We start from the raw sequence: 13659 nt of genomic DNA on the forward strand, positions 1-13659 counted from the left end.
CTGCGCGGGCGGTGGGGCCGCGGCCGGGGCGGGGCCGCGGCCGGAGGAAGGAGCGGCGCTGCCCGGGCACGGCGCGTCCCCCGGCGGGATGAGGCGCGGCGGCGGGAACGGCAGCGAGGGCGAGCCGGAGTGGCCGTGGCCGTGGCCGCCCTGCGACGAGCGGCTGTGCCTGGCGCTGCCCATGTGGGTGCTCGTTCCCATCACGGCCGTCTGCCTGGGGCTCTTCGTGGTCGGCGTGGCGGGCAATGTCCTCACGGTGCTGGTCATCCGCAGCTACCGCGACATGAAGACCACCACCAACCTCTACCTGGGCAGCATGGCCGTCTCGGACCTGCTCATCCTCATGGGGCTGCCCTTCGACCTCTACCGCCTCTGGCGCTCCCGGCCCTGGATCTTCGGGCAGCTGCTGTGCCGCCTGTCGCACTACCTCAGTGAGGGCTGCACCTACTGCACCATCCTCCACATCACCGCCCTCACCGTGGAGCGCTACCTCGCCATCTGCTTCCCCCTCAAAGCCAAGGTGGTCGTCACCAAGCGCCGGGTGAAAGCCATCATCGGTGTCCTCTGGGCCTTTGCTTTCCTCTCTGCCAGCCCCTTCTTCTTCCTGGTCGGCGTGGAGCAGCCCGACAACCACACTGACTTCAGCCGCGAGTGCAAGCCCACCCCGCAGGCCCTGCAGTCCGGCCTGCTGGCCACCATGTTCTGGGTCACCACCTGCTACTTCGTCCTGCCCGTCACCTGCCTCAGCGTCCTCTACGGCTTCATTGGCCGCGAGCTGTGGCGGAACAACACCCGCCTGCGGGGCCCCAGCTCGCTCCTGCGGGAGAAGGGGCACCGCCAGACCATCAGGATCTTGGGTGAGTCCCGCTACCATCCCCCCCGGGCTATGGCTGGGGCAAGGACCGGGGCTGGGGGGCCATGGCAGGGCTGAGGCACCCGCAGCTCCCGTACAGGATAGGGAATAGCACAGGGGGACATCCCAGCCACGCTGCCGAGCCCATCAGTACTCCCGGGAACTGCCACGGCAGGGATTTCACTCCCTCACATCTGGGGCTTCACCCGCGTGGCACTGCACATCCAGCAGCACGACTGCCTTCCGTAGAAATACCCTTTTCCTGAATTTTACCAGGCAGAAACAAGTACAAGGTAGCCTGCTACTTCAGAAAAACTGTGGTAACATCAGCAGTGTCTGCCAGTGGGCAAGCAACACCTCTGCGTAGAAAATTTCTGCTTCTGAAAAGTAAGCTCTTAGCGGTCATTTGTAGCTCTCCTAGGAATAAATCCACTGGTTGCCCAAGGAGGCTGAGAAATGGCAACTTAACCCCTACGAGCTGTTTGGAGACAAATCCCGTAATACCAAAGCACTTCCTACAGATGTAGGATGCTGATCATTTTTAGTTCATTTTATTAGTCATACATTCACTAACCCAGCATCAGACTCTGGAAAGTTGAGATCTTAGTCTGCTCTGGGGCTTTAATGTTTGTAAATAGTGACCAATCTGAAGGAAAAGAAAAAAGAAATCCAGCCATTGATTAAGGAACATAAAACAAAATTCCCAAATTATTTTTTTTTCCTACCTTTAGTGTAGTTTTTACATGTCACATGAGAGACTTCTTTTACTGAGAGTGTAATCAGCTGGATGGAAATAGCATAGCACGAAGGAAAGAAACTAATAAGCCTGAGAGAATTTTGCCAACTTATTTGAGGAAGATACTTACACTGAAGCAGGCACAAGGTTTTCTGACAGAAACACCTATGCCCATGATCTCAGAACCCATTGAATGGGACCAGTGCCCCCTTATCTCAAAGATCCAGCAGCACTATGCCTGTGGTGTATTTCAGATGTAAACTTTCTTTGGCTGCATCCCTTTTATTTCAGCTCTGAGAAACACAGAGGATGCTTCACAAATGATTGTTTTACTTACATGCATTAATAAACAAAAATAATTAAAAGTATGGATACAGTAATGCACTTATTTAATTGTTCCTCATCAGCTCCTGCTGTGTTGCCATTGCAAGAGGGTTTGTATTTGTTTGCATTGTGCTAAAATGCAACACAGAACCAGGCGAACAGCTGAAGTGACTCAGGCTAGAGATCCATCTAGGCAAATAGCTGTCTCCAGCAGTAATTGTCTGGGGATGCATGTAAAAGCTTTAGAGGAAAAAAATCGATAGCCCAACTATACTGTAAAGTCTTTACATTAGATACCATCCTGTCACAATAGAGCAAATTCTGTGGGAGCTTGGGTGACTGAGGTGCAGCCCAGGTCTTTTTCAGTGATGTAGGCATGTTAAACAACAACTCTGCAGCTAATGGAGCTGCTGTGGAGCTTCCACAAAAACTCCTTATTCTGACTTTTGTTTCCCTATCTCCTATGTGGCATTACAGACATTGCCAAGGGGAGGTTTCTGTAGTGCCTGATGTTACTATACAGATGTTATGCTACTGTTGTTAACATTTTTCTCAGCAAACCTCACCTCACAGTTTAGCTTCAAATTTTACCAGTTAACTTTTACTTCAAATATTCAATGCTATTCCCATTTTCATGGTTTTCCAACAATTTAATGCTGTTATTTCTATATATCATTTGTATCAGTTAGAAGAACCTGCAAAACCAGCCACATAAACTTTAGTTTACTGGATGGTTGAAGAGTTAACTCACTCCTTAACTGCCGCATGTGTTATTTTGTCTTATAGCTGTGGTGGTTCTGGCCTTTGTAATTTGCTGGTTGCCTTTCCACATTGGCAGGATCATATTTATAAACACCCGGGACATGGGGACAATGCTGTTCTCCCAGTACTTTAATATATTCGCTCTGCAGCTTTTCTACCTGAGCGCATCCATCAACCCTGTCCTCTACAACCTCGTTTCGAAGAAGTACAGGGCAGCAGCCTGCAAGCTGCTGCTGCCACGCCGGGCTGCAGAAAGGGCTTTCACAGTAACGAAAGACGCTGGGGGCTACACAGAGACCAGTGCCAGCACAAGGAACGAGTACACCACCGGCTTCTGAGACTGCACCTTTGCACTTCTTCGGGCATTCTTGCCTAAAGAAGGGAACTACCTTTTCACAGGAGAGTTGCAAAAGGATGGACACTTGTTGGGGGATGTGGTATTTCCTAACTCTCTGTATTTTGGGATACCTGTATTTTTGTTAACAGAGCAAGCAGGCACCATAAAGTAGGGACAATGATGTGCAACTCGTGAAAGATGATAAGTCAATAGGAAAAGCTGGAGTAAATTGCCAGTAAAACTACGGGTTTACTTTATTACATATTGTTCATTGCATGTGTTCTGTGCCATTTCTAGTATTTTCTAAAAATCATAACACCAAGGTCTGCAAAGGAGCACTTCTTGGGTGCAGTAATGGGTACAACTCCCAGACAGCCTTTGCCATTTTAAAATGGTTTTCTTTTAAACAAGATTTTACGAAACACAGTCTCTCAAGGAGATGGACACAAAATCACCCACCAACCTGAACAGCCTTGGAAAAAGAGGTGTTTGCTTTTAGTACCTGGTCTTGTAATCATGAAGGGGACTTTCCTGAACAGTTTCACTAATTTCTCTTAGGAAAGCATCTGCTACCTGCAGTAGTCTCTGGGCTTAACCCTTTTGGCCTGCCCCACACGATCAAATAAGGTCTCTTATTTATATGTTAGCAACCAGTCTCTGTATCTGTAAAACTTCAGATATCCCCGATTATTTCCTTGGGATAGATGTGCCGTGTTTGGTAAATGGTAGTGGTGTGTCTCCACTGCATCACATTGTGTACTGCGTGTGCAAGCTCCAAGTTAACCCACCTTGCCCCAAACAAGACCCATCAGTGAATGTGCTGGACTATGCCCAGGACTTCATGCTGCATAACGCTGCACTGCAAGTCAAAAACCAATTCACTAATTCTACTCCAAAAGATTTTAAATGCAGACTTCAACTGTACAATTTAGGAAGGAGGCTAGTTGTGAGGAAAAGCTAGAAGAAGCTGCAGCATTATTTTCTCTGGAGGATCATTGCATCTGTTACTTTATTGGCTCTAGTGGTGTAAATCTGGACCAAAATCAATGATGTGGGACTGCGCTTACAGGAGCATCACGGGTGGTATGTCCACGCTTGCCCTTGGTTTTCTGTTAATTCCTTCTCCTTTCAGGCAGTTGTAGAGAGTGATACTGTGCCCTCTAAGCCTGCTTTTCTACAGGCTAAACACCCCCATCTCCCTCAGCTGCTCCTGGCTTGTGCTCCAGACCCTTCACCAGCTCCACTGTCCTTCTCTGGACTCGCTCCAGCACCTCCATCTCCTTCTTGTAGTGAGGGGCCCAGAACTGGACACAGGATCTGAGGTGTGGCCTCACAAGTGCCAAGTACAGGGGTACAATCACTGCCCTGGTCCTGCTGGCCACACTATTGCTGATACAGGCCAGGATGCCACTGGCCTTCTCGGCCACCTGGGCACACTCTGGCTCATGTTCAGCTGCTGTTGACCAGCACCCCCAGGTCCTCTTCTGCTGGGTCACTTTGCAGCCACTCTTCCCCCAGCCTGTAGCGCTGCAGGGGTTGCTGTGACCCAAGTGCAGGACCCAGCACTTGGCCTTATTGAGCCTCATACAACTGTCCTCAGCCCATCAATCCAGCCTGTCCAAATCAATTCAACAGAATTCAACAGCCAGCTCAGAGATCTCAGGACAGCAGAGATGAACCCAAGTCTTCTCTAGGTTTTAAAAATATGACCAGTTCTCCATTAAACAATCTGTAACTCTGAGTCACTGAATAAAATTTTAAAAAATCTAAAGACAGAAAAAAATCTTCTATCTCACTGCATACACATTAGGTTTTCTTTTTCTATTGGCTTCATACTCTGGTGGAGAGCAGTTGTCTGCAAGGCTTGGGTTAGGTTGCTTTTGCTGGGGGGTGTCATTAAAATGTTTAGTTATCATAAAAGAACAGCTGTTATTTTTGGGGGGTTCAGACAAGTTACTATGAAGAGTAATCTTTGTAAATATATGTAGACTGAGGGGGAAAAAATCTTTATCATATTGATATGTGGCCGTGGAGCTGCTTCTGCACGCCTGCAGCCTCCTGATAATGGCTTTTCCTTTATCAATTGCTACTAAATTGCACTGGGAGTGAAACGCCCATCAGAAATTTCCCCAGAAGTAATTGCATGGGTACCAGAAGCACAAGGTGAGCAGGAGAAGGGAAGGAAATGCCCTGGTGGGATGCTGCCCTGAACCCCCGTTTTTTAAGGTGCGCCCTGTGCCACAAACAGCCCTGGCACTGCTCTGCTCTCTGTGGGTGCTGGGTGTCCAGGGCTGGTGCCTCTCAGCTGGGACCCCAGCTCACTGCTCCCAAGCTGCTCATGGAGTGATTGTTTCTGCAGGGAGCTCCAGGCTTGGGCTGCTCCTGCCCAGCCTCAGACACTGCAGCAGCAGGCTTCTGCTCCTGGTGGCAGACTCCATAGAAATGGTCTGGCTTTCTGGGAAAGTCATTTGTACCCCTGTTATCAGCTATCCCTCTTGCATGCTTAGTAGCAGCAAATCACACCTGTGAGCTTGCAATGCCTTGTTGTTAATGCTCTCTCCCCACCAGAACAAATGCTTAGGAAATAGATGAAGTTTGGCATGTTTACTCAGAATTAACCAGGCCTAGCACTGCTGTCTCTGGCATTCAGTACTGGATTGTGTAAACAGGGATGTTGTAAATAAAATAGCACTTCCCAGGAACTCTATGTTCAGGTGCAGCCAGGCTATTTCTTAAGTATTTCAGAAGTAGTTTCCATACCATGAAGGCTATAAAATACAAGAGAAAATGGACTAGAGAGAAAAATGGGGCAGGGCTGTAAAAGAAAAGCACAGAGACCGGATGATAAAAAGGGAAGCGTGGTGAGATAGTCTCCTTTTTAAAGCACACATGTAGTTATGTTGAAAATCACAGGAAAGAAAATGAGTGATTTGACATAGCCCTGAGACTTGCTAGAGTTGTGGTTGTACTGAGGAAGAGCTGAACCCAAAGCTAGCCACCTGAAGCTTGAAAGGAACCTAAACCCGTTCATTCTTAAACCCATAAACAAGTTTTTCTTAACAGAGAGGAAAGAGATTCTTCCCACAAACTATAGTCGAAAGGCACAGCTTGGCCCCCAGCACGAGGGTGTCATTGGGGTATGCCCACCAGGAAGGAAGGAAGGAAGGAAGGAAGGAAGGAAGGAAGGAAGGAAGGAAGGAAGGAAGGAAGGAAGGAAAAGAAAGAAAGAAAGAAAGAAAGAAAGAAAGAAAGAAAGAAAGAAAGAAAGAAAGAAAGAAAGAAAGAAAGAAAGAAAGAAAGAAAGAAAGAAAGAAAGAAAGAAAGAAAGAAAGAAAGAAAGAAAGAAAGAAAGAAAGAAAGAAAGAAAGAAAGAAAGAAAGAAAGAAAGAAAGAAAGAAAGAAAGAAAGAAAGAAAAGAAAGAAAGAAAGAAAGAAAGAAAGAAAGAAAGAAAGAAAGAAAGAAAGAAAGAAGGAGAGAAAGGAAGGGGAGAAAGGGGAAGGGGAAGGGAAGGGGAAGGGGAAGGGAAGGGAAGGGAAGGGAAGGGAAGGGAAGGGAAGGGAAGGGAAGGGAAGGGAAGGGAAGGGAAGGGAAGGGAAGGGAAGGGAAGGGAAGGGAAGGGAAGGGAAGGGAAGGGAAGGGAAGGGAAGGGAAGGGAAGGGAAGGGAAGGAAGGGAAGGGAAGGGAAGGGAAGGGAAGGGAAGGGAAGGGGAAGGGGAAGGAAAAGGGGAAGGAAAAGGAAAGGAAAAGGAAAGGAAAAGGAAAGGAAAAGGAGGAGGAGGCGAGGCGAGGCGGCAGGAAGGAAGCTGTTTAAGAGAGGTTTGGTGCATTCACGGTGAACAAAGACCTCTCAAGTTCAAAGCTGCTCCTTTGCTTGCTGGAGTGATGCTGTCTCCAAGGGCCACGTGCAGCTGTCCTGGCAAACAGAGGTGCAGGGACACATTTCCTCCCCACAGTCATCCCCTTAAAATTCCATTTGTCACTGTGCTGCATCACTCCCACAGGGAACACAAAGCCTAAGGCCATCTCAGCAATCAAACAAAGGGATAATACAAAGTAAGATGGAAAAAAAATAGGCATAAAATGGCCCAAACTGCTCTGAATTAGCTAAACTGACTAACATAGTCTTGGCCTTGGATCAATCGAGTCTGATGGGAACAATCCCCAGCATCCCTGGGGGGCCACTTCCTATTTGATTGAGGAGCAGGCTTAACATCACCAATATAAGCCGATTCTATGATAAAATTAGTATCCAGAAGTATATTTCACAGCTTTAGGGACCTGTTTACAAACTGCTTTACTGTTGCTATATGCTTCTGGTCACCTGTGATGCTGCACTTGAGCTTTGGTGGGGATTTCCTGGAACTTAGAAGAAAACTGGGGGAAAACACTGCAGCTGGGTAAAAGGTTTACATTTGAGGAGTTGGGGAGCAGACACAAAATTTAACCACTTTTGCACTTGGTACCAGTAGATGTTAAAAGATTTTCTCATCAGGCAAAGCACAGCATTTTCCACAGGCTCAAGTCCAGTTGTTGCATTGTTGTTTATTGCTGAGGCAGGCTTAGTGCTTCTCATGACAAGGCAGATGAGGGCTTGCAACATCCAGGTGAATATCAAGGGACCAAGGATATCTGGTTCCTGTCCAGATGTCACAGATGGAACCTCAAACTGAGCCTCAAAACACTGGGAAGCAAAAGCAATGCTGTCTTCTACTCAGTGTCCCCACTGTGGGAACCCTCTGGTGACCCAAAATGTTGAGGTTGATGTCATCCAGTGCTTCCATGGGCCACACAGATCTCCAAGCATGCCACCAAAGCCTAAGGTTTCCAGAGCATTTAGAAAAGCCAATTTTGGACCAGAAAATGGCTGTCCAGGTTGGGAAGAACCTAACCGAGATGAGGCTGAAACCTCCTCCTGCAGCAGCTCTAAGCAGCAACACGGCTTTGTTTCTCCTGGGACTGCATGCATCCAAGAGTCCATGTCCTCAGTCTCCCATAGCCAGGATCAGAGAGAGCTCCCCTACACACCATCTCAGTCTCCTTTCCAGTGGCTGGGGGCTCCCAGGCCCCCTGGAACAGCAGAACTCCAAGGGTATATGCCCAGGATAGGGGTGGCATATGCAGGAGAGGACAGACAGCAGAGGGGCTAACAACTCTGTCCTGCCTCTCACTTGCCTCATCTTCCCCTCATATCACCCCATCTGCATGCCATTCCAAGATGAGTCTCTGCTCCTTCTATCTCCACTTTTGGACTTCATCTTCCTTCCCTCACTGCAGGGATAATGCCATCTGCTTTCCCTCCTTTTCCCTCTCCTCCCAGCCAGAACTCACCAGATGGATTCATTTATTTCTCTTTCAGAAGTCTGTGACAAATATCTCTGCCAAGGAGCTCATCCAGGCTGCCAGGGATTGGTGGGAACTAGATGCTTTGACCACAGCCTGTTCCCATCAGCCATGAGCCTGTATGAACTCACGTTAAAGTTGTTTAAAGTTTTAACAGCACCTCTGTGTGAGCTGATTTTAAAAAAAGATTAACCCTTAAGAAGGGCTGGGTCAATTTTTTCCCAAGACATGAAGGCCATGTGAAGCCCTTGCACGGGTACATCGCTCCCCATAGCCCCTTGTGGACACTGTCCTAGGGCCCACAGGCAAAAAGGCAGGGCAGGAGAAGAAATTCAGTGTTTTCCCTTGACCCCAGCATGTCCCCTGCATGCAACCAGGGATGTATCCACAAGGTCAACCTTCAGTGTGGGCTGAAGTCAGGTGTCCTAAACCTGAGACTCCACCAAATACCGCTGTCCTTAGCAAAGAGCCCAAATTCGGCACAGTGAAGCAGCCTGAGATGCATCATCTGGAAATCACTAAAACTGGTATGAAGTTACAGGAATGCAAGCCAGATGGGAGGGTGTATTTACCTGGAATGGAAGAACCACCACCAGTGTATTGTTGCAACACGAGGCACTCAAATCCCTGTGGAGGTTGGTGCAGTTGCTGTGTCAGAGGTGACAGCTACCCTGGCCAGAGTAAGAGAGAAAAGGCAGCAAAAGGATAAAAGTAACCTTTTTTTCCCTCCAGAACTTATTTAACCTCATCCCGTGTGACAAGGAGCAGCATTTCACCACAGCAAAAACAAGTCAGCTCTGTGTCAGTGCTCTCGGAAACTCAGCTGTGATGTCAGCTCACAGAGCCCATGACAGTTCCGCAAGACTCTTGCTGTAGCAGGGGTATGCAAGCACAGCAGGACTCTGTGAGTGGGTTCAATCCCTATATGGGCCATTCACTTAAGGGTTAGACTTGATTATCCTTGTGGGTCCCTTTCAGCTCAGAATACTCTGTGCAATTCTGCGTAATGTTTCTGCACTCTGAAGCTCTGCAGAAGTTACAAAGCAATGTCAGGAAACCTTGAAAGCAACAAAAATGACCTGGCTTCTGCTATAAATCAAGAATACCAGCACTGGCCAGCTTGCAGCTAAACTGATTATAAAGGGAAGCATATGCCCAACAAATGTGTGGCTCCTGTGCAACAAATTTGCCCCATCTTAACGAGGAAATCAGTTCCCTAATTTGAATATAGGTCTGGTTTTTGTCTGTGCTGTGCAAATACGCCCCAAAGACAAGTTGTGTTTTGAAGCTGTGGAAGCACAAGCTGTCCACAACCACAGAAGAGGAATGTGGAGAGAGGCTGTTTCCCCCTCTACTGCAGCAGCTGAGCACAGCATAGGGAACATTTTCTTATTCCAGGGTTTTAATTCTGCCAAGTCAGGCAGGATTCCCAGCCTTGGACTTTATTTGAGGCTATGTAGGCATTACCTCTTTACAGACTTCAGCACAGTCTGCTGGACTGACCTGGACAAGCTGTATCTGTGGCAGGGAATCATCTCATCCACTTGCCCACAGCATTCTGCTCCTCCAGAGCAAGCCTGTGTGCTAAGGCAGCTGAGACAAGGGAAGCTGCTCCCACAGAGAGTGGCAGGCCAATTTTCCTGCCTCTGGGAAGGTACCACAAAGATGCAGAAGGCACAGACTCAGAACAAAGATATGTTTGCTCCTTTCCATGCTCCCTGTTGTGAAGGGAGATCTCTCCTGCAGAGCCTGGGGATGGGAAAGAAGCAGGAAAGGATGGACGTAGCTGAAAATAGCCCTGGCTGAGACAAGCCTGGGAAAGGCAAACATGGAAGAGCAGCAGGAGTTGGTCCCATGGAGCAGAACCCCCTGCCACACAGATGGGATCCACCCAGATCCATGTCTTCCTCAAATACTCTTCCCTCCTTATGCATTTTCCTTCATTAACTGATTCAGTCTTCATTTTACAGCTGTTGGTGAGAAACAACAGCTCATCAGGAGCTTGTAATAGCCAGTCCTCACTTTCATTTTGTTTTCTTCTTCTCAGACACCTCTTGCTTTGTGAAGTGCAGTGTGTGTGAGGAATAATATGTCTCTATGTGGAAATGTCAAATGTATTACATTTTAGCCTGGGCTCTGGGAATACTGCATTTATTTCTAAATACAGAAACAAAATTGATTTCTTGCCTCCTTGTCACAAAAACATGGGAAAGGCTGTCAAAGGAAACACGTATCAGTAAGAAAATATTGACAGGTAATTTCTGTTACAAAAATGGAGAAAAATACAAGTTAGACCATTTGAGAGCACACATCACTGCATTACAACTGATGTCAAAAAAGACAACCTTAGAAGAAACTGCCTCTATGGGCTTGCAGACTGGAAGAGCAGACAGGGTGCTGGTTTTGTGCTGGGCAGCCTTTGGGATATTTACACAACAGAACCATGAGCTTTATCGCACAAATGACAGGGAGCAAAATCCCACAGCTGTGCGCAGGGAGCTGGACCGTGAATGAATTTGGGTCACAGACCCACGGGGCAGGGTGGTGTGCAGTGACCAGGACCTTACACTTATGCTGAAGCCAGTGGAGCAAACTCAAAGTGGTTGCTGAGCAACAAAGGAACCTGATAGTGCTTGGTGCCATTTGGGAGGAACCCTGGTGCAGCCAAAGGATGCTCACTCACCACCCCACAAAACACTTCTGCTGTGCCTCAGTGGCTGTTGTTTACCAGAAGGTATAAGCAGGCGAGTGTTTGACTCCAAGTATTTGCAGGTAACTGCAGAAGCAATCACTTCCAGGCTGTCTGCAAGAACCTGGCCCTGCTAGGAGGAAGGAAGAAAGAGGCATCACTGGCTGCTTTCAGTGACCAGTGAAGAAAAAGCTACTCATAAACAAATTATCAGTGGTGCCATGCACCACTAACATGGCAGGACACTGAGCTCTCCCCTCACAAAGCAGGAACTAGGGCCTACAACTTCTACAGCAGGAGAGAGGCAGAGGTTGCAAAACCATTTTTTCTACCTCCATGATGTAGAGTTGACAGATGCTGCCTTCCCTGTTGTCAAACTGACTTTTACATGATTCCTAATCTTGCTGGTTTTCAAAGCAGTGAAAAAGGCACTGAGTGATAAAGACAGAAGCTCTTGGAGGGGCTCCTGCTCAGGGCAGGTTTCCCTGCTCAGCATTGCAGCCATCACAAATCACACTCCTGCCAGCACACACTCTAACTATTTCCCTTTCCACTGCGCGTACTTCAGCACGCTGCTTTATAAAGCAAGTACATCTGTTCCATGGTCATTTATACAAGGGGTGTTAAGAGATAAAAAGAGCACCTTGTTGTATTTAGTACTAACAAATATCAGCTATTTCCTACATGAACTGATGGGCCTAGCTGTTACAGATGCTTAACGGCTCACAGATAAAACTTTCTAAGAGGAGAGGGTTTATTTTTAAATCCAGAAGGCAAAACAAAGGTCAAAGTAGAACTCCTAGAGATTAATAAAGATCCAAACCCCCAAGAATTAACATTGTAAATTCTTCTTACTAGTCTTTAAACAGATTAACAGCTTCATTGTTTATCATTATACTCCAGCTAGAATTTTGAGGTAGGCATAAAGTCATCTACCTTAAGAGAGTTCATTGTAGTGCAGGAAACCTGGATCCAGGATCTAAAACCTGCAGTGCACAGACACAGGAAAATACTGTAAAGTAGGTAACTGCAATGCAGGAATAAGTTTTCTCAGCAAACCAACCCCAAAAGGGATGGTGATGGGGAATGAGATTTTCAGTCCACTTGTACCATGAAGATGAGGGTGTAAAAATGTACTAACAGTGGTACAAGAAGCACCAGAAAAGCCCAGCAAAACATCTCAGTAAATTCTGAGTGAGCACTGTTGTTATACCAAATGGCTATTAAATGATTGCAAAGGATATAATCCTGAAAGTCATCAGCCAGGACGATCACACAGCTCTGTAGCTGTGTATCAGAAGGTACCTGCACAAATGGAAACATACCAGAGGTCTGAGAACACAAAGGACATGACAACTTCCAAAGGACATTGTGGCAGAGAGAGCTTTAGCTCTCTCCCATCTGTCAGATCAAAACACAACATATCAGCAATGAGAGCCTTCTGGAACATTTCTGGGACATCCAAGCAAATGGGTCTGCTAAGTAAAGGAAAAAGGGGTGGGGGGAAAGGGGTGTTAAGCAATCAATCACTTGAATGAATTGGGCTTGTAAGACACAGATGCAGGAACAAAGTGCAGCTGTTGAGAGAAGCAGTAGGTTTTTTCAGCATGTCTTATTCAAGGACAAAAGGCCCATCCAGAAACTCTTGCCAACCTGTAAAGTATTCAAAATTGAAGCTCAGAGGGCAACATGCTGGTTAACTGGAAAGGCTGCATTGCCTTGAATTGTATATAAAAGAACAGCAAGACTAAGACCCACATTTCCTCATTACTACCATCCTCTTCTCCACTGTTATCTTGCCAAAAGAAGCCCACTTAGTCCCTGGGCAGGGATGATTTCTGCAGTAGGATTGGTTCCATTTTCTTTTCAACAACTTTTAGGGAATTACATGATTTCTCTTGGTTCTGGAGTGAATGAGTACCCTCCTCGTGCTCACAGAGATGCTGTTGTCAGCTGCCCTCTAGCTTTCACCTGCAGCTTTTGGTGGAAGGCAAAGAGAAGCAGCAAATCCTTTAGTCCCAGTCCAGTCAGTGGGACAGTGGGAGCTTTCAAATTCAAGATCATAATTAGATGAAAAGCCATTGTAGGATGGGACATTATCTATCTATCTATCTCTCCCTCTCTCTCTCTCTCTCTCTCTACCTATCAATCTATCATGCTGCCTCCCCTCTTATGAAGACAACTCCAGCACTATGAGGTAACTGCAATTTACAGATGAATGTTGCTGTAAATTTGATTTCCACTTACTTCAGGCTTACTGACCCTCAAAAATCCCACCTCCATGCCCAGCTCTGAATGGAAATCCTAGAGCACACAAGTCAAATACTGTGTCTGAATCAACAAGCTACTGGTGAGAGAAGATTCTCTAACACAGTGGGGGGAGAAAAAACCACTTCAAAATGTAACAGAGAAAACAGATTCCTTGCAAGTCTTGGTTTGGTTTTGGGGTACCAGGAGAAAAACATACTGAAAAGTGTTTTTTGCTTGATGTGGTCTATTTTAACACAGAATTCAGCAATGGTCCGGTCACATTTGAGAGATTGGTAAGTGAAAACACACACATCATTTTTGTAGTCTTTCATGAAGAGGGTGCCTAGAAAGGAATTTTTCCAAACAG

General features: G+C 46.9%; 1 protein-coding gene and 1 long non-coding RNA gene across 4 annotated transcripts; one reads left to right on the plus strand and one right to left on the minus strand.

The window, feature by feature from the left end:
• Positions 1-75: 75 nt before the first annotated feature.
• Positions 76-3135, plus strand: MLNR (motilin receptor). Of its 2 annotated transcripts, none has more exons than XM_069030119.1 (2): positions 76-857; positions 2825-3135. In XM_069030119.1, the coding sequence occupies exons 1-2, from the start codon at positions 89-91 to the stop codon at positions 3049-3051; spliced, it is 996 nt and encodes a 331-aa protein (XP_068886220.1). In that variant the 5' UTR covers positions 76-88; the 3' UTR covers positions 3052-3135. The 2 variants fall into 2 exon arrangements, with proteins under 2 accessions (XP_068886220.1, XP_068886212.1); XM_069030111.1 differs by having other exon boundaries at positions 2700-3104.
• Positions 3136-9256: 6121 nt separating this feature from the next.
• LOC138118856 (uncharacterized) lies at positions 9257-12478 on the minus strand. Of its 2 annotated transcripts, none has more exons than XR_011155307.1 (4): positions 12368-12478; positions 11979-12028; positions 11082-11172; positions 9257-10323 (listed from the first exon to the last, which is right to left on the minus strand). It is a non-coding gene; the product is annotated as an uncharacterized lncRNA (long non-coding RNA). The 2 variants fall into 2 exon arrangements; XR_011155305.1 differs by having other exon boundaries at positions 11082-11175.
• Between the last annotated feature and the right edge of the window lie 1181 nt (positions 12479-13659).

Source organism: Aphelocoma coerulescens, chromosome 1 (assembly GCF_041296385.1).
Source record: "Aphelocoma coerulescens isolate FSJ_1873_10779 chromosome 1, UR_Acoe_1.0, whole genome shotgun sequence".
Classification (NCBI taxonomy): domain Eukaryota; kingdom Metazoa; phylum Chordata; class Aves; order Passeriformes; family Corvidae; genus Aphelocoma; species Aphelocoma coerulescens.

Excerpts from the sequence above, each read along its gene's own strand:
- MLNR (XM_069030111.1), top strand. The coding sequence starts at position 89 with ATGAGGCGCGGCGGCGGGAACGGCAGCGAGGGCGAGCCGGAGTGGCCG. Across the intron at positions 858-2,699 it reads CCAGACCATCAGGATCTTGG|CTGTGGTGGTTCTGGCCTTT; the intron begins GTGAGTCCCGCT and ends TTTGTCTTATAG.